The sequence below is a fragment of the Drosophila miranda genome (assembly GCF_003369915.1).
Source record: "Drosophila miranda strain MSH22 chromosome Y unlocalized genomic scaffold, D.miranda_PacBio2.1 Contig_Y1_pilon, whole genome shotgun sequence".
Lineage (NCBI taxonomy): Eukaryota > Metazoa > Arthropoda > Insecta > Diptera > Drosophilidae > Drosophila > Drosophila miranda.
The window spans coordinates 19,171,360-19,193,975 of NW_022881603.1; the positions used below are offsets into that span (position 1 = coordinate 19,171,360).

The 22,616-nt window shown below is 51.1% G+C and overlaps 2 protein-coding genes across 3 annotated transcripts; one reads left to right on the forward strand and one right to left on the reverse strand.

The window, feature by feature from the left end:
• Positions 1 to 577: 577 nt before the first annotated feature.
• Positions 578 to 1,646, forward strand: LOC117191474. Its single transcript, XM_033396331.1, has 2 exons — positions 578 to 774; positions 880 to 1,646. Exon 2 carries the CDS (start codon positions 888 to 890, stop codon positions 1,644 to 1,646), a length of 759 nt encoding a protein of 252 aa, XP_033252222.1. The 5' UTR covers positions 578 to 774; positions 880 to 887.
• A 2,682-nt stretch (positions 1,647 to 4,328) lies between these two features.
• LOC117192097 lies at positions 4,329 to 5,716 on the reverse strand. Of its 2 annotated transcripts, none has more exons than XM_033396801.1 (2): positions 5,166 to 5,716; positions 4,329 to 5,060 (listed from the first exon to the last, which is right to left on the reverse strand). In XM_033396801.1, exon 2 carries the CDS (start codon positions 5,050 to 5,052, stop codon positions 4,363 to 4,365), a length of 690 nt encoding a protein of 229 aa, XP_033252692.1. In that variant the 5' UTR covers positions 5,053 to 5,060; positions 5,166 to 5,716; the 3' UTR covers positions 4,329 to 4,362. The 2 variants fall into 2 exon arrangements, with proteins under 2 accessions (XP_033252692.1, XP_033252691.1); XM_033396800.1 differs by having other exon boundaries at positions 4,329 to 5,095.
• Between the last annotated feature and the right edge of the window lie 16,900 nt (positions 5,717 to 22,616).

Below are 22,616 nucleotides of genomic sequence, written 5' to 3' on the forward strand. Positions count from 1 at the left end.
AGGAAAAGCTAAGCTTGCCGTTCCTACGGGAGTAAAGCCTACAAAATTCAAACTACATCGACGACCTGAACGAGACGGTGACGATAAGGAGCGCCGCCTCCTATTTGTTCACCCTCGTCGTCGCCATACCTCTCTGCGCCATCATCTGGGTGCTATACCGCCGCCTCAAATCCCAAGGCCTTCGGAACGAACATACAGCACGAGACGTGGAGGCCGCCCCCGTAACCCCCCTGCCAATGACGAACCGGCCAGAACAACAGAGACGGCGCACGGTACTGTCGCCCCCGGCAGAGCCTTCCCGCGGCGATACATGCCCAGAGGCCGACCGAGCCCAGCGATAAGCGCTGGCCCTACACCCGGCCCATCGGCGCCCGAAATCCGATCGGAGCCCGCGTGCGACGCATAGCTGCGCTGCCCGTAAAACGGAAGTTACAAAGGGAAAAGACGACGAAAATGAAATATCAAAAAAAAAAATTAAATAAAACAAAGAAAGAACGAAAAAAAATATATAAATGTCAATTCGGCAGATTCATGCATTACACTCATTACACACATTCATAAACCCATTCCCCAAACGTCCATAATCGTCCCACGGATCCATTTACCATAGCTTAGATTACAGAATTGCAAGCCCGCTGACGCCGGCTCCCGTGAGTCGCGCCGTCAGCGGGGGGAAATGCATGACGTTAGAAATACAAGAAATAAGTCAGATTCCGAACGCCGAGCGAGCAAGGCGATTTTGATAAAACCCTACTATACAAGAACCAAAACAATGTAAGTTTTCGTCACGCCCCCTGGGAGGCCCTAGAATTAAGAAGATTAAAGTAGATTAAATAGAAAATAGACACTCTCCCCCTCCCCGAACTCTACGCACCGAAGAACCAGCCATGAACGCCACCGAGAACACCCCAGCTAAGGCGCACCAGAGAGCCGCTGCATCAGCAGAGTCACCCGAAGTCGTAGACCTCACGAATTTCTCCGACGCCGAGGAACCGGAGTCCGCTGCCAAGGCGGACGAGGAAGCCGCCCCGAAGCCAGGAGTAGCCGAAGAACCCCACACCTCCGATGGGGACATGTACGCAGATATGGAGCTAGACGCCGACGAGGCAGGGGCAGCCGACCACGAGGGTCCCCGAGACAGCCCCCCGCTGTTCTCCCGCCGACCAACCGGGTTCCGTCGAGAGAACCTGTGGTCGCCGCCGCCGTATAAACGACGAGCCGCGCCCTGCTCCCCGGAGCCAACGTCACCGTCATTCGAAGAGGAGTTCGAAGATGCCGGTTCTAGCCAGCACAGCTTCCCGGAACCAGAGACGCCATCATACGCGCCGATGTTCGAACAGGAGTTTGAAGATGCAGGTTATCACCAGCGCCGCGATCCCCGAACCGGCCGTGGCATTTACCGCCCCGAGAGGGGGCTGGAGCGTTACACACCGAAACCATACAACGCGTACTACGACGACGGGGAGAGCGAAGAGGAGGAACCCTACGGTCGGCAATTCATAGCCGAACAGAGACCTTTCACCACACGATCACGCCATGGGGGTTACGCGTCACGTGTAACCACCAGATGTCCGCAGACGTCTTTGTCCCTCCCGGCCGGAATGTCAACGCGTTCTTCAGGACATTCCGAGAAGCAGCGGAACTAATCGACTACCGCTCCGAACCGGCCGCCCCAGCCAGGGCAAGCCCCCCGCACGCCGAAGCGCGACCGCCAACGCCCGCATCGGATCCTCCCCGATGCCCCAATCCTCCAGAAGAGTCAGTGGGCCCGTGGGTTTTAAAATTTTAAAATAAAATGATTTTACTGATATATTAATATTTAAATTTTATGCAGCCATTATTAATTTTTCTTCAACATTTTTATACCCGATACTCAAAATGAGTATTGGGGTATATTAGATTTGTGGTAAAAGTGGATGTGTGTAACGTCCAGAAGGAATCGTTTCCGACCCCATAAAGTATATATATTCTTGATCAGCATCAATAGCCGAGTCGATTGGGCCCTGTCTGTCTGTCTGTCTGTCCGTCTGTCCGTCTGTCCGTCCGTCCGTCTGTCCGTCTGTCCGTCCCCTTCAGCGCCTAGTGCTCAAAGACTATAAGAGCTAGAGCAACGATGTTTTGGATCCAGACTTCTGTGATATGTCACTGTCAAAGGACGAAAATCTGTGGCATTCACAATTTTAAAGATATGAGAAAACAAGAAACGTAGAAATGTAGAGAATGACCATATCTTTAAGACTGCGGAATCTGAATTGGATCGTATTATTATTATAGCCAGCATCAAGAAAACAATTTCATTTTTTCTCGCCCTGTCTCTCTCTAACACACACGTAGCATAGGCGGCTTTCCTTAGAGTAAAACATTAGCGCCTAGATCTCAGAGACTACAAAGGCTAGAGCAACCAAATTTGGTATCCACACTCCTAATATATCGGACCGAGACGAGTTTGTTTCAAAATTTCGCCACACCCCCTTCCGCCCCCGCAAAGGACGAAAATCTGGGGATATTCAAAAATCTCAGAGACTATTAAGGCTAGAGTAACCAAATTTGGTATCCGCACTCCTGTTAGATCTTACTATAAAACGTGTATCTCAAAATTTCGCCCCACCCCTTTCCGCCCACACAAAGGACGAAAATCTGTTGCATCCACAATATTGCACATTCGAGAAAACTAAAAACGCAGAATCATAGATAATGACCATATCTATCAGATTGCTAAATCTGGATCAGATCAGATCATTTTTATAGCCAATAGGAACAAATCAATTCGCAGTGGCTACGCAGCGCCCGACGTCACGCTCAGACTGATTTTCTGTCTCTCTCGCACGCACTCTTTGTCGTGTCGTTTAATATTAGCGGCGTCTGCCGGAGGAGAGCCATACTGACTTAGTATCGGGTATAACCGTAGAGTTGCGGTGTCCGCAGCAACTCACAACGTTGCCCCTCGTTAGTTATATTAAAATGTTCTTTTACATAATATATAAAGATTACATCTAATTCTGTGGTATTTTTTTTATATGCTTTTATAATTTTGTTGTTGTCGGGACATAAGGGTTAAGAATATATCAAAAAATTCGTCCGTGAACAACCTTCATCATCAACAAGCCAGCATGCACTGACGATAAGGGACAACACGAACGAACTTCGGCTCCCGACGAGACCACCTTGTATAATTGCATCATGCTCTAACTTATCAGTATCTACGTGTCTTCGTCTTCGTCGGCTTCGGATTGGCTGCCGCTTCGTGGAGCGTCCCGAAGCCGCGAAGGGAAGGGGCGGGGGTTCTTATCGGCTAGTCTGTGCTTCGGGAGCTTAAGTTTATAGGTGGGGGTAATGTGTTGGCCCGGTGGGGAGTTGTCACCGGCTAACGGTTCGTGTCTCGGGAGCTTACGAGAATGTGGGATTGGCTGTCGTGAAACGGTAGGCGAAACGATATGGGGAATGAGTTTCTTTATTGGTGGTACATTTATCGTATGCATTCTCTGTTCTTAAGGCTAAGTAACGATATATTTAAGGGAAACTGGAGATATAAAAAGGAGAGGCGGTGACGATCCAGCGATGTAGCGCGCTGTGACGAACCTTCCTAAGGTTCGTTACACCCCCCCCCTTTCTTCCGGGAGGAGGTCGACGCAGACAGGCGCGGCCCGGGATCGCTTGTGGACCCGGTAGCACTGATCCCAGGACCAGCTTCGGAAACGGAGCCTCTCCGTTTCCAGCAGCCGCTGGTGTATCTCCTCGATGAGGCCCGCCGGTAGGGCTCGGCCTGGGATGTTCACCTGCCAATCTGCCGGCGCGATTACCCACTGGGTGGGCTGGTTCAGCTCTTCGATCAGGGAGAAGTCCGCTGGACTTTGCCCCTCCCGCGAAGATTCGTCTTGAAGAAATCGTAGTATTTCATCCAAGTCGCAGTCCACCAGCAACTCGTCTTGTCCTTCCCACTCCCCAGTTTGGGGGGTCGGCGCCGTCTCCTCCGCAACGGGTTGTTTTACCCTCCGTAGGGTCATGGTGGGGTACCCGCTGTCCGGCCCCGTTTCCCACTGCTCCTCCGGTTCGGTCAGCTCCGCTTGTCGAACCGGAGCGGCGTTTCCCTCTTCTGTAGCCCCGGTGGGCCATTCAGTGGGAGGGCCTTGCGCTGCCTCCGCGTGGGGCGCTTCGGCGTGCGTTGGTGTGGTCGCCGCTGACTCTTCTGGAGGATTGGGGCATCGGGGAGGATCCGATGCGGGCGTTGGCGGTCGCGCTTCGGCGTGCGGGGGCTTGCCCTGGCTGGGGCGGCCGGTTCGGAGCGGTAGTCGATTAGTTCCGCTGCTTCTCGGAATGTCCTGAAGAACGCGTTGACATTCCGGCCGGGAGGGACAAAGACGTCTACGGACATCTGGTGGTTACACGTGACGCGTAACCCCCATGGCGTGATCGTGTGGTGAAAGGTCTCTGTTCGGCTATGAATTGCCGACCGTAGGGTTCCTCCTCTTCGCTCTCCCCGTCGTCGTAGTACGCGTTGTATGGTTTCGGTGTGTAACGCTCCAGCCCCCTCTCGGGGCGGTAAATGCCACGGCCGGTTCGGGGATCGCGGCGCTGGTGATAACCTGCATCTTCAAACTCCTGTTCGAACATCGGCGCGTATGATGGCGTCTCTGGTTCCGGGAAGCTGTGCTGGCTAGAACCGGCATCTTCGAACTCCTCTTCGAATGACGGTGACGTTGGCTCCGGGGAGCAGGGCGCGGCTCGTCGTTTATACGGCGGCGGCGACCACAGGTTCTCTCGACGGAACCCGGATGGTCGGCGGGAGAACAGCGGGGGGCTGTCTCGGGGACCCTCGTGGTCGGCTGCCCCTGCCTCGTCGGCGTCTAGCTCCATATCTGCGTACATGTCCCCATCGGAGGTGTGGGGTTCTTCGGCTACTCCTGGCTTCGGGGCGGCTTCCTCGTCCGCCTTGGCAGCGGACTCCGGTTCCTCGGCGTCGGAGAAATTCGTGAGGTCTACGACTTCGGGTGACTCTGCTGATGCAGCGGCTCTCTGGTGCGCCTTAGCTGGGGTGTTCTCGGTGGCGTTCATGGCTGGTTCTTCGGTGCGTAGAGTTCGGGGAGGGGGAGAGTGTCTATTTTCTATTTAATCTACTTTAATCTTCTTAATTCTAGGGCCTCCCAGGGGGCGTGACGAAAACTTACATTGTTTTGGTTCTTGTATAGTAGGGTTTTATCAAAATCGCCTTGCTCGCTCGGCGTTCGGAATCTGACTTATTTCTTGTATTTCTAACGTCATGCATTTCCCTCCGCTGACAGCGCGACTCACGGGAGCCGGCGTCAGCGGGCCTGCAATTCTGTAATCTAAGCTATGGTAAATGGATCCGTGGGACGATTATGGACGTTTGGGGCATGGGTTTATGAATGTGTGTAATGAGTGTAATGCATGAATCTGCCGAATTGACATTTATATATTTTTTTTCGTTCTTTCTTTGTTTTATTTAATTTTTTTTTTTTGATATTTCATTTTCGTCGTCTTTTCCCTTTGTAACTTCCGTTTTACGGGCAGCGCATCTATGCGTCGCACGCGGGCTCCGATCGGATTTCGGGCGCCGATGGGCCGGGTGTAGGGCCAGCGCTTATCGCTGGGCTCGGTCGGCCTCTGGGCATGTATCGCCGCGGGAAGGCTCTGCCGGGGGCGACAGTACCGTGCGCCGTCTCTGTTGTTCTGGCCGGTTCGTCATTGGCTGGGGGGTTACGGGGGCGGCCTCCACGTCTCGTGCTGTATGTTCGTTCCGAAGGCCTTGGGATTTGAGGCGGCGGTATAGCACCCAGATGATGGCGCAGAGAGGTATGGCGACGACGAGGGTGAACCAATAGGAGGCGGCGCTCCTTATCGTCACCGTCTCGTTCAGGTCGTCGATGTAGTTTGAATTTTGTAGGCTTTACTCCCGTAGGAACGGCAAGCTTAGCTTTTCCTTGTGTGCCGTTACGTTTATTCGAGTCATCGCCGGTACCACCTCCTTTCTTTTGGAGTCGCCGAGGTGATTCACGTACCAGGACCCGTTAAACGAGACACGGTGGGAATACGTAACCAGGTACGATCCCGAGATTGCTTGGGTGGTCCCCGCCTCATCTACAACGGTGAACCTTGCGTCGTTGACGATGATGGTGCCGTGGTCCACCACGACGATCGGATCCAAGTGACCGGGCGAAGTCGCGCAGTGCGCGACGGACCCGGTCACCATCTGCTGAGCGCAGGTGATCCCCTCGCGTTCTCTGCAAAACGTGGCGCCGATGGTGGCTTCGCAATCCCCGATGCTGAGGGTTTGGGGCCCGCATTCTGCCACGATGTCTCCCTCGCTGAAATCCAGTATCTTGTTCTGATGTTGGACCGGGAAAATAAGCATTTTCCTACAGACCAGCTTCGGTTGGGGAAACTTGATGAGAAAGTAGAGTAGGTCTGCGCTCTGGAAGACGCTAATGTTTGACACTTCTAGTAGCTCCACTAGGCTGATGTTAGCGAGGTGTTGCTCGCCCAATTCCTTAATGTCAGCGCCGTCCAGAAGGGCGGGGCTGATCACGTTGATCCTGGCAAGGGTTAAGGCCAGGATGAGGTCTTCCAGATCCGTTATAATGATCCTGTTCCGGGCTATTATGGCTTCGGCCCGGTCGGCGTTGTCCTCCTTGGCGATGTGGTTCACGAGGCGGGTCAGCTCGTTGATCCGGGTTTGAATCCTGGAGTTGATTTCGTTTTGGCCACGGCTGGACTCCGCCAGCTGCTTTTGTTGGAATTTGACCTGCTCCCAGTCGTCGAAGTCGGGCGTTCCGGCCACTACCTTCAATGCTGTTCCGAGCAGGTTTATACTCCTTTTCCCCGATGGTGGACCCTTAGCGTGGCCACCAGGTTCTTGATGTGGTCCAGGTCGGCTGCTATCACTTGCGCCATCCGGTCTAGGCTAAATAGCTCCGCGGCTTGTTCCGTTTCGGCGACGTAATCTTCGTATGACGTCACGTTCGTAGTGTGGTGCAGGTATCCGTGGTTGGCCCAAATGATGGCGTCCCCGTCCGCTATTGGGATATAGTCCGCGTTAGTGTAGTCATTGAACTTGACCAGCGCGCGCGTCGAGGTTAGCAGAGTGAGGAAAATCAGTAGGTCCTTCATGTTGTATGGTTTTGCGTTATCTTCGGATTCGTTTGGGTTGGGATCGATTCGACCGTTCGGCTGTGGTGGCGGAATGGCACTGATCGGTGATGGTGGAGTCTCGGACTGCCGGAGACGCTTGTCGCGGGCTACGCCGTCGGTCGACCTAGTGTCGGTACTTTTCGGGATCCGGGCAGTCGTCGCTTGCCTCGCTCGGGTTTTTCCCCGGCACGGGCGCCCCTTCCCCCCATTTTCCCTTCGTTTCAGCCGGTACCTGTGCCCCTGTCGTGGTCCGGCGCTTGTTCGGCGGTACCTGGGTCGTCCGCCTACCCGGCACGTTCGTCGGGTTCGCGGTCGTGGAATTCTCTCAGATCGTTGAAGTTGGCGACCTTCCGTTTCCGGCTGCTCGGGTGCTGCAGCTGAACGATGTTTGGCGACGGGAAACCCTTCACGCGATAGGGGCCGTCAAATTTAGCGGCCAGTTTTGCCGCGAAGGCTTCGGCGGCGTTTGAGAGGTGATGCTGCCGTAGAAGTACTAGCGAACCGATCGTGGGACGCCACTGTCGTCGGCGAAGGTTGTAGTGCCTCCCTTGTTCTTGGCTGGCCCTTTGAATGTTGTTTCTGACGATGGCGAACACTTCTTTTAGCCTGGCGGCCTTACCCATAGGAGTTTCCTGGGCGCTTCCCGTCCCCGGCGTGACCTCGTCGTATAAGGCGCCGGGCAGTCGGGGCTCTCTTCCGTGTACGAGGAATGCCGGGCTGAAACCGGTAGTCTCCGAGACGCTCGAGTTGATCGCCAGCGTCATTTCTGGCAAGAGTTCGTCCCACGTGATTTGGTGATCGTCCACGAATTGGACGGTCATCGTCTTCACGGTCCGGTTTGCCCTTTCCGTCGGGCTCTCTTGCGGACAATAGGGCGCGGTGTGTTGGAGTTCCACGCCGGCGGTGTGCAGGAAGGTCTTGAACGACCGACTGGTGAACTGGGTGCCGTTGTCACAGACAAACAGCTTGGGAACACCGAAGCTACTCAGTATGCGTTCCCTGAAAGCTCGTTCGAGGCTAGCCGTCGTTGCCTTCTTAAGGGGCACCAGTTCGACCCATTTGGAGAAGGTGTCAAAGAAAACTAGCAGGATGGCCTTCCCCCGTTTGGATCGGGGTAACGGTCCGACGAAGTCGGCGCACAGGGTGGCGAAGGGTTCCTCGACCTTGCGAGTGAGCATCCTGCCCACTGGCTTGCGTTGGGTAGCCTTGAACTTCTGGCAGCTCACGCAACCGCGGATATATCGCCTCACGTCGCGATAAAATCCCGGCCAATAATACCTCTGGGATATCCTCGTGATAGTTTTTCGTACGCCGAGGTGGCCTGCCGTCGGTTGATCGTGGCACTCGCGGAGGACTCTCGCTCGGCAGTCCTTGGGCACGCAGAGCTTCCACGGCACGTGGTCGTCATCGTCGGCTCCGTGCCCCAGGTTTCGGTAAAGCTGCCCGTTTTCGTACGTGCAGTCCGGGTATTTTTGGGGCTCGTCGTGAACTTGTTGGATCCTTCTTCTGAGCCACGGGCAGGTCGTGCCCTCTTCTTCGACGCGTGAAAGGGATTCCAAAGGTTGCCTAGAGAGCGCGTCGGCGACCACGTTCTGGTTGTCGGCCCGATAATGTACGTCGTATTGGTACTGCTGCAGCTCCAGCGCCCATCTCGCCACTCTCCCGTAAGGGCTCTCAAGGGTGTTTAGCCATTTCAGCGCGAGATGGTCGGTCACCACGTCGAACCGGTATCCTACCAAATAACAGCGCAATTTCCGCAATTGCCCATATGACGGCCAGGCATTCCTTGTCGGTGGCCGAATAATTCTCCTCTGCCTTGTTAAGGCGCCGGCTGACGTAGGCGATGACGCGTTCCTTCCCTTCGATCTCTTGGGTGAGGACCGCGCCCACACCCACGTTGCTCGCGTCGGTCTGCAGGGAGAATTTGACGTTGAAGTCCGGGCAGGCGAGCACCGGGGCGGTGGTGAGTCGCACTTTGAGTTCGTCGAAGGAGTCCTGTTGTTCCTGTCCCCATGCCCATGCTCTCCCCTTCTTTAGTAGCAATGACATCGGTTGCACTATGGTGGCGAAATTGGGGACGAATCGACGATACCAGCCCGCCATACCTATGCATTGTCGCAATTCCTTCAGGTTAGTGGGCGGTCTCAGGTCTTTGACGGCCGCTATCTTGTCAGGGTCGGTATGTATGCCTTCCTCGCTGACCATGTGACCCAGGTATTTTATGCGGCGCTGGAAAAATACGCATTTGTCTGCGTTGATCCGCAGATTGGCCCGGCGCAGTCGCGAGAAGACTCTCTTGACGTTGCGCAAATGTTCCGCGAAGTCCTTGCCGACGATGACGATGTCGTCCAAATACGCGAAAGCGAAGGGTTCCATGTCTGCGCCGATGACCGTGTCGAGGGTACGCTGGAACGTGGCTCCCGCGGAATGTAACCCGAAAGGCATTACCTTCCACTGATAGAGGCCTCTTCCGGGCACCGTGAACGCCGTGGCCTCCTTACTGTCACGGGCCATCGGTATCTGCCAGTATCCATGCGTCAGATCCAGCGTGGTGATGAACCGCGCGTTTCGGAGTCTTTCCAGTATATAGTTGATCCTCGGCAACGGGTATGCGTCCGGGATCGAATGTTCGTTTAGTTGTCGGTAGTCCACACACATGCGCCACCTCCCGTCCTTTTTGCGGACGAGGACAATGGGGGCGCTGTGGGGACTTCGCGAGGGCTCGATCAGGCCTTCTGCTATCAGCTGGTCGACCTGCTCGTCGATGATCCGACGCATAGCCGGGTTCTTTGGGTAGTACCGTTGCTTTATGGGACGCTGGTCCCTCATAACTATCGTGTGCTCCGTGAGGTCCGTGGTCCCTCGGAGGCCTGCGAGCTTCGGCAGCTCTTCGTCCAGGAATTCCTGGATTTGCGGCGCCACGTCGGGAGGCCAGGGGTCGGGGACTCTTTCTGGCTCCTCTTCGCTTAGCCGGCTGGTTCCGGAAGCGGGGGTCTGGTCTCGGCCCTCGGGGAGTATGGTCATGTCGAACGCGCTTGGCGGTTCGATCCCACGAGGGTACTCCCTTATATTAGCGACCACCGGGGTATTTTCGGGTGTAGGCAGGGCATTTTCGGGACTCCGGCTGAATACATGGGTCGTGTCGTATTCGGCGTGATGCACGAACATGCGGGTCTCGATGATGGCGCTAGTACTAGACCAGTGGCTCGTTCAGGTGACGCAGATTTCCGCTCTGGTGCCTGCTATAGTGAAACCTTCGGCGACGCGGGGAGGGGGGCTCCAGCAGCGCCCCGATGCGTTGGTGCTGATGAGTTGATCTCCGGCCACGGGCGCGTCGGGGCCCCGGTCGGTGTCTCGAGTGGCCGTTGCTCCTATTCCCGGTTCTCGGCTGGGAAAACTTCGGGCAGTAAGGACGATTTCGGATGTGGGAGTTTCCGTTATCGAAAGGGCTGCGTTACCGCGCTCGCTCGCCGGGGCGGCTAACGTGGTCGTTGTATTCGGCGCTCGGCCGCTGGACGATCGTCGCCGCCGTGGGGGTTCGATCGTTGCTCCGGGCTCTCCACCACTCGTCGAGGACGTTGGACCGGGGGTCCTGGTGGGTCTGTTCGCGTCCCTTGTTGTCTTACCCGAGATTTTGCCCTTGTTGGATGACCTGGGGTCAGGGCGTTCCGTCGGGGTCCTGGGCTTCGTGTTCCTGATTCCTTGTTTGCGTGCCGTATCGTTCGTCGCCTTGTGTTTCGTAGGCGCGTGTTCCGGGGTGTGCACCTGGCTGGCGGTAACTACCGGTGTATTTGTCGCGAGGCGACTGTCGCGGAGTTGGAGGAGGGTGGTGCCACACTGTATCGTTGTTTCGATGGCGCAGAGGAAGTCCATCCCCACGATGACCTGCTCTAGCATGTTTGGTAACACTAGGAGCGGTATCTGTACCTCGCGTTTGTCCAATTTAACGAACGGCAATAGAATTTGCGTTATTTCGCGTACCGACCCGTCTGCCAGGCGGATCTGGACGCACGCTTCCCTGAGGCCGGCGTCGTTGCCGAGCTGCCGGGCGAGGTTGGCGCTGACGAAACTCCGGGACGCCCCGGTATCCACAGTGGCCTCTGTGGCCCGTCCTCCTATCGTCACCCTCGCCACTCTCCGGCCGTCCTGTATCTGTAGTGGGTGGCTTAGTTCTGGGTTTGGGGAGGCGTCGCTCCCGGCTGTTCCCGTGCCAGTCGGGAACTAATCGACTACCGCTCCGAACCGGCCGCCCCAGCCAGGGCAAGCCCCCCGCACGCCGAAGCGCGACCGCCAACGCCCGCATCGGATCCTCCCCGATGCCCCAATCCTCAGAAGAGTCAGCGGCGACCACACCAACGCACGCCGAAGCGCCCCACGCGGAGGCAGCGCAAGGCCCTCCCACTGAATGGCCCACCGGGGCTACAGAAGAGGGAAACGCCGCTCCGGTTCGACAAGCGGAGCTGACCGAACCGGAGGAGCAGTGGGAAACGGGGCCGGACAGCGGGTACCCCACCATGACCCTACGGAGGGTAAAACAACCCGTTGCGGAGGAGACGGCGCCGACCCCCCAAACTGGGGAGTGCGAAGGACAAGACGAGTTGCTGGTGGACTGCGACTTGGATGAAATACTACGATTTCTTCAAGACGAATCTACGCGGGAGGGGCAAAGTCCAGCGGACTTCTCCCTGATCGAAGAGCTGAACCAGCCCACCCAGTGGGTAATCGCGCCGGCAGATTGGCAGGTGAACATCCCAGGCCGAGACCTACCGGCGGGCCTCATCGAGGAGATACACCAGCGGCTGCTGGAAACGGAGAGGCTCCGTTTCCGAAGCTGGTCCTGGGATCAGTGCTACCGGGTCCACAAGCGATCCCGGGCCGCGCCTGTCTGCGTCGACCTCCTCCCGGAAGAAAGGGGGGGGTGTAACGAACCTTAGGAAGGTTCGTCACAGCGCGCTACATCGCTGGATCGTCACCGCCTCTCCTTTTTATATCTCCAGTTTCCCTTAAATATATCGTTACTTAGCCTTAAGAACAGAGAATGCATACGATAAATGTACCACCAATAAAGAAACTCATTCCCCATATCGTTTCGCCTACCGTTTCACGACAGCCAATCCCACATTCTCGTAAGCTCCCGAGACACGAACCGTTAGCCGGTGACAACTCCCCACCGGGCCAACACATTACCCCCACCAATAAACTTAAGCTCCCGAAGCACAGACTAGCCGATAAGAACCCCCGCCCCTTCCCTTCGCGGCTTCGGGACGCTCCACGAAGCGGCAGCCAATCCGAAGCCGACGAAGACGAAGACACGTAGATACTGATAAGTTAGAGCATGATGCAATTATACAAGGTGGTCTCGTCGGGAGCCGAAGTTCGTTCGTGTTGTCCCTTATCGTCAGTGCATGCTTGCTTGTTGATGATGAATTTTGATATATTCTTAACCCTTATGTCCCGACAACAACAAAATTATAAAAGCATATAAAAAAAATACCACAGAATTAGAAGTAATCTTTATATATTATGTAAAAGAACATTTTAATATAACTAACGAGGGGGAACGTTGTGAGTTGCTGCGGACACCGCAACTCTACGGTTATACCCGATACTAAGTCAGTATGGCTCTCCTCCGGCAGACGCCGCTAATATTAAACGACACGACAAAGAGTGCGTGCGAGAGAGACAGAAAATCAGTCTGAGCGTGACGTCGGGCGCTGCGTAGCCACTGCGAATTGATTTGTTCCTATTGGCTATAAAAATGATCTGATCTGATCCAGATTTAGCAATCTGATAGATATGGTCATTATCTATGATTCTGCGTTTTTAGTTTTCTCGAATGTGCAATATTGTGGATGCAACAGATTTACGTCCTTTGTGTGGGCGGAAAGGGGTGGGGCGAAATTTTGAGATACACCTTTTATAGTAAGATCTAACAGGAGTGCGGATACCAAATTTGGTTACTCTAGCCTTAATAGTCTCTGAGATTTTTGAATATCCCCAGATTTTCGTCCTTTGCGGGGCGGAAGGGGGTGTGGCGAAATTTTGAAACAAACTCGTCTCGGTCCGATATATTAGGAGTGTGGATACCAAATTTGGTTGCTCTAGCCTTTGTAGTCTCTGAGATCTAGGCGCTAATGTTTTACTCTAAGCAAAGCCGCCTATGCTACGTGTGTGTTAGAGAGAGACAGGGCGAGAAAAAATGAAATTGTTTTCTTGATGCTGGCTATAATAATAATACGATCCAATTCAGATTCCGCAGTCTTAAAGATATGGTCATTCTCTACAATTCTACGTTTCTGGTTTTCTCATATCTTTAAAATTGTGAATGCCACAGATTTTCGTCCTTTGACAGTGACATATCACAGAAGTCTGGATCCAAAACATCGTTGCTCTAGCTCTTATAGTCTTTGAGCACTAGGCGCTGAAGGGGACGGACAGACGGACGGACGGACAGACGGACAGACGGACAGACAGACAGACAGACAGGGCCCAATCGACTCGGCTATTGATGCTGATCAAGAATATATATACTTTATGGGGTCGGAAACGATTCCTTCTGGACGTTACACACATCCACTTTTACCACAAATCTAATATACCCCAATACTCATTTTGAGTATCGGGTATAAAAATGTTTAAGAAAAATTATTAATGGCTGCATAAAATTTAAATATTAATATATCAGTAAAATCATTTTATTTTAAAATTTTAAAACCCACGGGCCTGTTAAGGGTTAATCAACATCAACATATACCGTCTCACTCAAACTCACTATACTATGTGCCCTTCACTCGCACTTATATGCTAGCATACGCTAAGGGACTAACTTTTGCCGACGATACCACCTTGTATAATTGCATCATGAGTTAGAGATCGGCGGCAGCGAAGTTTTCCCGAGCGCGCAAGCGCCGAGCAGACTTCACTTACGCGGAGACCCAGCGAAGTTTTCCCGAGCGCGCAAGTGCCGAGCAGACCTCACTTACGCGGAGACCCGGGCCGAGAATAGACGTTGTCCCGCGTGACAACTAAGATACAAGTTAAGAATCCTTCCGGGAACGTGACGAAACAACAAAAAATATTCAATGTAACAAATTACCTGTATAACCAGCAAGCTAATAAATCATTATTGTAACGAGAACCAACCCCGTGTAAGTCATTTTTGGGGATCCAAACCCCTCCCCGGTCGCCCTTACCAACAACTACTCGCCAGCGAGCCACACTCACCTCCACTAACCCCCGATCAATCCTCGAAACCCCCCCTCACGCAGGTGTTACACGCCCTGCGCCCCTCTCTCGACCCCCACAGGTGTGACTCGCCCTGTGACCCCTCTTTCCCGACCCACGCAGGTGTGCTTCGCCCTGCGCCCGCCTCTCTCTCGACCCACGCGGGTGTGCCTCGCTCCGCGCCTTTCTTCTCGACCCTCACGTCCGCCCAGTAAGACGAGCCGACCCCCCTTTCGGAGTTCCTACGAACTACAAATTTCTTGTAGGAAGACCCCTGGACAGGACTGAGCTTACCTCAGCCTGGAAGAGGAGACATTACATTACATAATCTAGTTATGTGCCGCGAAGTTTTTTATAAATCGACGATAATAATTTCAGAATGCTACAAATCGTCTCGCGCTGTCCGCATCTTGAGGGACAGGATAATTTTTGATGACGTCAAATTTCTTGTCATCTGGCAATACTCCTTTGTCAGTGCATTTGTGACCCAAGAATGTCACTTCATGCATGAAAAATGAAAATTTTTCTGGATGCAACTTTAGGTTATATTTCCTACATACATTAAAAACATCAGTTAAGTTTTTAATCATGTGTTTTTCGGAACATCCTATCACCATTAAGTCATCCATATAAAGGAATGCCTGAGAGGGTTCTAAACCCGATAATGCTATTGTCATCATTCTCTGAAATGAATTTGGTGCTATTTTAAGACCAAATGGTAATCGCGTGTAGCGCTTGTAGCAGGGAATGCTGAGTTTTTTGTGGCGCCATCAAGGGAAAACCAAAAAGACGGTAACAGGTCAAAACGTCAGGCTATCTCTGTTGAAAATGCATCCAGGGACCTGTTAGAGGATTTGCCGCCAGAACGTTGGCGTCCCTCGTGAAAGTCAATTGAGTCGTAGTAGTAAATCGAGTTAATCAGTGCGGATTCGATCGTCCAAGGAAGCCAGCCAGCAAACAACAGCAGCCGCAAGCCTAACAAAGTGGCGTTTAAACCTTTTGGACTGTCTGGAAAGCGCTCAGCCATCGGAGAAGCGAGCGTGGAAGCAGAGGGAGAAGACATTTGGGGAACGCTCGGTCCCCCCAAGCGGCTAGCTTCCCAAAGCGTTGGCGTCGGCACTTTAGTAGTCGAGCGCGACGCGGCAGATAAGGAGGGCCCGTCCCTTGGTCGCGAGCAGATCGGCGGAGAGAAAGTGTTAATCTAGCACCGTCGGAGATTGGCCGTTTGGCCTTTTTCTTTGCTTTCGCGTACCTTTCACCTGCAGAAGCAGGGGAAAGAATTTGAGCTGTTCCCGTTCGCCCAGGAGGTGGAAAGGAAACATAGATAACAGTCGGGAGAAAGAGAATAAAAAAAAAGAGGAAGCAACGGATTGACGGAGTAATTGTATTCGTGTTTGTAAATGTGTAATTAATTATGATTTCTGTGCGGAGTTAATTAGGAGAGATTTAGATTTGATTCCGGTAGTGGCTTCTCGTGACTCTCGCCGATCTGCAAATATGATTTTCCCCAACCTTGTGCCCATTTAAGTGTTCTTCCACCACAGCAGCTTTAGGTATTCATCGAGGAAAGCGCTTTCGCCGATGGAGCCATAAACTGGAGAAAAGGTATGAGTGGACTTAAACTCTGTTATTAATAAAGTACAACTTGAAACAAGGGAACTAGGGCCGGTCGGTAAGTGGGAGGGAGAAGTGCCCACTCGAATTGGTTTCGTAACATTACGGAGTCAGCAAGCAAGTTAGTTTGTCCATTTCGGACTTATTTAGTATATCGTTTGTATGACACATAGCCAAGTATTTGTAAGAATTTTATACATATATTTCATTTAGCTACTCTTTTAATGTGGGTGATTATATTATGGTATTTGCGGGTAATGTTATTGTTTTAGCCAGTAAGTGAATAAACTTTATAATGTATTAATCTACCGCTTTGCTTTCGCTGGCAAATTCCCCATGTAAGACGCCCCGGACAAAGGGGCCATTCCGTCATTAAATCGAACGGTTTGGAATGGCCATGGTAGGGTGGGCGACACGACCTCGACAACAACAGAGGCGGAGTTGAGATACCTTTCCAGCACACATCCACAATTCTATTCAGGGATAAACAGTCTCTCCCGGCTAAGCATTTTCGTCGTGACACGCTACTTCATTCGCGGTATAATGCGTATAGGCCACCAGCAGGAGGGGGGCAAGAACATCACTTCAATAGTCGACGAGCAGAGGCCGGAAACCCAAAGCGTGTGCTTCCCTTCGCTGAATAACAGCTATGAATAACATTTATGAATCATAGATATACTATTATAACTAAAAATTGGCGCCCAACGTGGGGCCACACCTATTCAGGTGTGACACCATCAACACTGTGACATCCTTTTTTTTTGTCTTTAAAACTTCCCGATTCAGCATAGACGGCATTGACCAAAATTGTTTCTCTGGAAGTGGTCATTGCTCAAGAATATCTTCTTTTCTCAACACCAAGTAGAGGGCTCGTCAGACGATTTGGAAAACGGAAGCAGAAGTTTTGACTTTTCATCCGGCCACGTCTGAGGAGCGTTTCGAAAAGTGCATCGATCTTAATAATACCCTACTTTTTCTGAGGCAGGAGTCTTAAACATGGTCTTTCGGGCGCATAGGACTGCAGAGGGAATCTCGTTTACTTACGGAACCCTGCCCACGGCTGAAGGACTGTGCGGAAGGCTTAGCCATTGCTGCTGATGAGCTTTAGCGCGTTGGACATACTCGGATTAATCTTGATTATAGAATTCCGTTGGCCACGAGTGAAATCAGAAGCAGCATGCTCATTTCAAGTGTAGAGTGCCGAGCCGAGATGTTTGGACGACAGCGGCGCGAATCAAAGCAGCAGCTGGCCACGGCTCGCGCATGCAGTTGTTGTTGGTTTTGATTAGACAGCGACAAGTGCAAGGCGTCTGCGCGCGTACACATTCTTTTCATTTTCTTTTGTGCTTAGGAATTGGGGTCTCAATTAGCATAGGGTCCGTTGCGCATGGGGATTAGCTATGCGTAAGGCAAAAATTTTTATGACTTTATTTTATCGTATCATATTCTTTGCGTTCTATTCTTGTGGTTTACATTCCATGTGTGTTATTTGGTAGGGCTGTTGATTTGCTAGCTCTCTCGCTGTACAAGGGAAGCGAGACTTGAGAACAGCTGTGCCGTTTGCTGGGCCATTGACCCTAAGTTGGCAACGTAGGAAAATATGAATTATAACACGAGGAATCAGTTCTCTTTGAAATTTGAGTTCACGTACAATTTATTATTATTTATTTATTATATTTATTATTTTTGAATTTTTAGGTCATCTTAGGGTTGCTAGCATAAGTTATCTGACTTTTAACTAGAATACTTAATTTAGTTTTACTATTAACACATTTTTAACTTTGGTTTTGTCTGTGTTTGATAAGTAACTGTTTAGGTTTTGTCGTGTAGTTTTTGTGGGATATATTTTTGTCAGGACAGTTAGGAATTAAGTTTGATTTATTTTTTTACAATGGAGAACCCCGATAACGAGCCTGAACCGGCTCCGGCGCCAAAATGCCAGTTGTGTGGGAAAACTTTGGCTTCGGCTCCTACATTGAAAACAAAGTGCAGCCACGAGTTTCACAAAACTTGTATTGAGTCACATGTCAACACCCATACTACCTGTCCCACATGCAAGACGCTATGCGTCGATAGAAGTACTCCTCATAATACCAGGTCCCAGGCCAAGCAAAACGATGTAGCAGCCATAACCGCTGAAAGAGTTAGTAGCATGGTTACACAGGCCATCAGCACGATGCAAAACGAGGTGGTAGCCCAGCTCACGGACAAAATGGCTCAAATCATTCAGTCCAGCATAGCAGCACATTTCCAAGAGACTGGCAATAGCATTCCTCAAGGGAATAGACGTGGGGAAGCGGATAATTCGGTCCAACAAAATAGGGACAGAGAAGTGAAGGAAACATTCCGACAAGGACTGAATAGTCAGTATTCAGCCAAGTTTCCGAGCTACGACCGTCCAAGCAGTGCAGTCTCAGATCTGAGTCAGCGACCGGACAAAGTCGCCCATATCCTCAATAGTTGGAAATTACGTTTTAATGGGACCCAAGAAGGATTGAGCATTGATAATTTTCTCTATAGGGTAGAGGCTTTGACGCATCAGACTCTCGAGGGAAATTTTCCAGTTCTGTGCAGTAACGCCAGTCTGCTTTTTGACGGAAAGGCCAGAGATTTTTATTGGCGTTACCACAAGACTTCCGGATCGATGAGATGGGACCGGTTATGCCAAGCCCTAAGAAAGCAGTTTAGGGATTCTCGAACCGATGTGGATATCAGAGAAGCGATAAGGGACAGGAAGGAAAAAGAAAAAGAAAATTTCGATTCCTTCCACGACGCCCTGATACAGCTGATGGATGATTTGGAAACTCCCATGTCAGAGAAAGCGATTGTGGAAACTTTACGGCGCAATTTGCGACCTGAAATTAGACATGAGCTCCTGAATGTCCAAATCGACTCCGTAGAACGTTTAAGAGAAGTCTGTCGTAGAAGGGAGGGTTTTCTCGACGACGTTAGGCGGAGTCATGGGTACCAGAAATTGATTCCTTTCCGGAAACAGGTTGCGGAATTGGTAGAGGAAGCCCAATTAGAGGAGGCCTCCGAATTCTCGGATGTAGAAGAAGAGGACGAGGTGGCAGCACTGATTTGCTGGAACTGCCGAAAGGAGGGGCATCGCTACCACGATTGCGATAGCAAAAGGAAAATTTTTTGCTTTGGGTGCGGAGCACCTAATAAATATAAGCCGTCGTGTAGCAAATGCCAAAAAAACGGCAAAGTGAACACCCAGCCTCGCCAGCCGGTCAGTGTTCAGCGCAAGCAGTCGAGTGCAGAGGCGAAATCCCAGTAGGGATACTTAAAACTACCGCCCAGCTTCCGTCTGAGAAATCAGAATCCGACATACACCAAGCTTTAGTCTGGCCACAACTGGTCCATGCCAGATCCCATTCGCTTTTCACCAACGACCAACCCAGTAATAAGTCCCTCACAAGGAGTGCAAGAAGGATGAGAGCGTTCCGGCAGGCGGCGAAAGCGATAAATTGCATTCGTTACAAGCAGAAGGAACAGCGTCCATATGCGGAAGTTCGCCTGTTGGATCAAACGGTCCTTGGTCTATTGGACACCGGAGCAGCTATGAGTGTTATAGGCGGAAAGTTAGCAGAACGCGTAATCCAAAGCCGAATTCCTTTTAAGAGAGGAGTTGTAAATGCTTCCACTGCGGATGGACGAAGGCAAGAGGTAGTGGGACGACTGCGGACACCGGTGCAGTATAAGGGTGCAGTGAAGGACCTTGAGCTGCACATTATTCCATCGCTAAGCCAGGACTTGTATTTAGGGATCGATTTTTGGTCAAGTTTCGATTTATTACCACCCAGCATGTCGCTGGCAGAGATAGTTCTTGAACCGCAGAACCTCAGCCGAGGGGAAATGGACCAGTTGCAAGCGACCATCAATTTATTTCCTTCGTTTTCCGTTTCCGGTCTAGGAAAGACGGCTCTGCTTTCGCATTCAATTGATGTAGGTGATGCAAAAGCCGCGAAGCAGAGACACTTCCCTGTATCTCCTGCGGTAGAGCAATTGTTATATGCGGAGATAGATCGGATGCTCAGCTTAGGGGTGATAGAGGAATCCGATAGTGCGTGGTCATCACCAGTAGTATTGGTGCAGAAGCCAGGAAAGGTGAGTGAAAATTCGGAAGAGTTTTTCCAAAACAAACGTTGTGATGACTCCGGTCCAGCAGGCTCTAGTTTCGGTTTTTTACGTTAAATTGTCAGGTAATTTATGACTAAATAAAACAAGTGCTCGACTTCAAAGCATTTATTGGACTGGTCGCAGCCAGAGATAGCAAAACTCCCCGACTCCACCATCGAGCCGATCTTGAATGCGCAGAGAGCTGTAACGAGTAACGAAGAGAATCTTCGCACGATGAAGCTGGTGGTCGGCTAACTGAGAAGGAGTACGCGCTCGCTTCCACGGCTGATCTCTGGTCGGAAATGGGGATGGGTTCTTTGGGGTAACCCTCCAGTTAGGTTGCTTCGCTCCTGCTGGTATTATTTTATTAAAATTCGCGTACTCTTTTTGGTAATGGGAGGGGGACAGACAAGGAAAGGATCGTTAGGGGTACGGAAAGTATAGTGGGGAAAAGATAGTGCAGAGAAGGAGTAGGGATCTACCACCGCGGCGGACATCTCTGTTTTGCTGGCACGGAGTCGTGCCACGCCCCCCCTACCATGATCCTGAAAGAGCCAATAATAATATCAGGATCCCTGGAGTGTCCGGTATTGGTCATCCTATTTCGCTCACGAGCGGCATGGTTCCCCCAACTGCGGTAACGTCTAGCACATATTCATCTTAACAATCATTTTATTAGAAACTATATTCAGATACTATATTCATGTTACAAGAAAAAAGAAACACTAACCGAGAACTCCAAGACAAGGCTAAATGGACAAAAGGAGGAACGAAAAGCGTCACAAGAGATATAGCTATTATTACTAGGGAATATTTAGATAAATAAATACGATAAGTGTAAATAGTTATAAGTGCATATACGATATTTTATAGTGCGATATAAACTAATGATTTTTCCTTAGATAGAAAGATAATACTATAGCGCAATATAGGTACACATGTCCCAGCACATCGGCTTCAGGGAGTAGTTGGACATACTATTCGTTCTACCAAGCGTATTGTAAAGGCAGAAGGCCAATCAGCTGTGACTACTTTAAAAGTGTGAGGTCAACGACCGACAAACAGCTCTAGCAAAGAAGAACGAAGCTTTTGCCACGCTCGCGGAATTTTGGGAGGCAATAAAATGTAATGTTGTTGGTATATTATAAAGCTCACTCAGTTTTTGTTTGTGTTCCCGCGGCGAAAGATCTTTCGTAGCTGGGCGTGTGGCTGTGTGTGGGTGCATTAAACTTTTACCTGCAAACCAAAAACAAAATCGTACAGCGCGTGCTGCATGGCATAAGCTCGCGGAGGGGACCCGGCCGAGCGGACGCTTTTAAGCTCAAACTTTTAAGCTTTTATCAAATGCATTTTCAAACTTTCCATGTGTTGGGGGGTTTTTTTTCTGGTTTTTTTTTCTGTTACAATTAACACTAAGTATATCCAACTACACAAAAACAGACATATCAACGGACTGCGAGGTTCAAGGGAATGCGAGTCACGGTGGGATCTTACTGGCCTCAGTGGCTTTCAGTGGGCGGTGTATACATATGTATGTGAGCACATCTCTTACAGTTTTCATTCAGCCTACATAATGACACTAACGTGCACATAAGACAAACGCTGGCCTCCACTGCACTTTAAATAAACGTTTGGAACAGTAAGGCCGAATCACGAGAAGAACAAGAGAGGCGATACCACTAGGGGTCGCCGGGAGGTTATGTACACACGTGGTGCACTATTTTTTTCCGCCCGGTAGGAACATTTAAGCGGCTTCGGGCCTACGCTGACTGCAAGCACCGGTTTCCGTTTCTTGGCCCGGTTTTGAATGCGAAACGGTTACGCCACTTCGCCGCACTAAGCCCGTTCAGACGACTGTCCTCGTCTCGCGCAGCCAAAGTTCACTGCCCGCGACTTGGTGGATCAGCTGGTTCGTAGTGCGGGGGCTTAAAGCTCGGGCTGCAGCTTTTGGATAATTCCCAAACTAAGTGCCGATTCTAATGTGGAATTTGAAAATACTGATCAGGCTACTTTTTCTAACAGTTACTCCATGCACATATTTACCCGGTTGAAACTGGCACTGCGAAAATAGGGGGATGGGGTTGAGGTGCTAATTCCTTCTTTCTCCAGGTGTTTTTTTTTTTTGTGTTGGGTCTGCTCACCTCCAAGCGGAAACTACAGAAAAAGTCGGAAAATCTAACTTCGAGGCTCCTAGCACTGTCGAAGGCCGGTACTCACGTTTTCGATTAGAGCCCAATCTGCTTTCTTGGGTTCTTTTTTCCCGATCGAGTGCACTTTGGTTTCACACCACGGTTATTTACGGCGGTTTAATTTTATTTTTATTATTTTTTTTCTCACCGCGCAACTGAATGTTTGTACGGCCACGAGGAGAAAGAAAGATTTGGGCGGATCAACAAAAATGTTGTTCTCCGGATCTGCCTTTGCACGATCCTTCGCCATTCACCTTGAATGGTTATGGACATGGTGGGGAGATTTTTTTTGTTCGTTTTTAAGCATATTCTTAATGT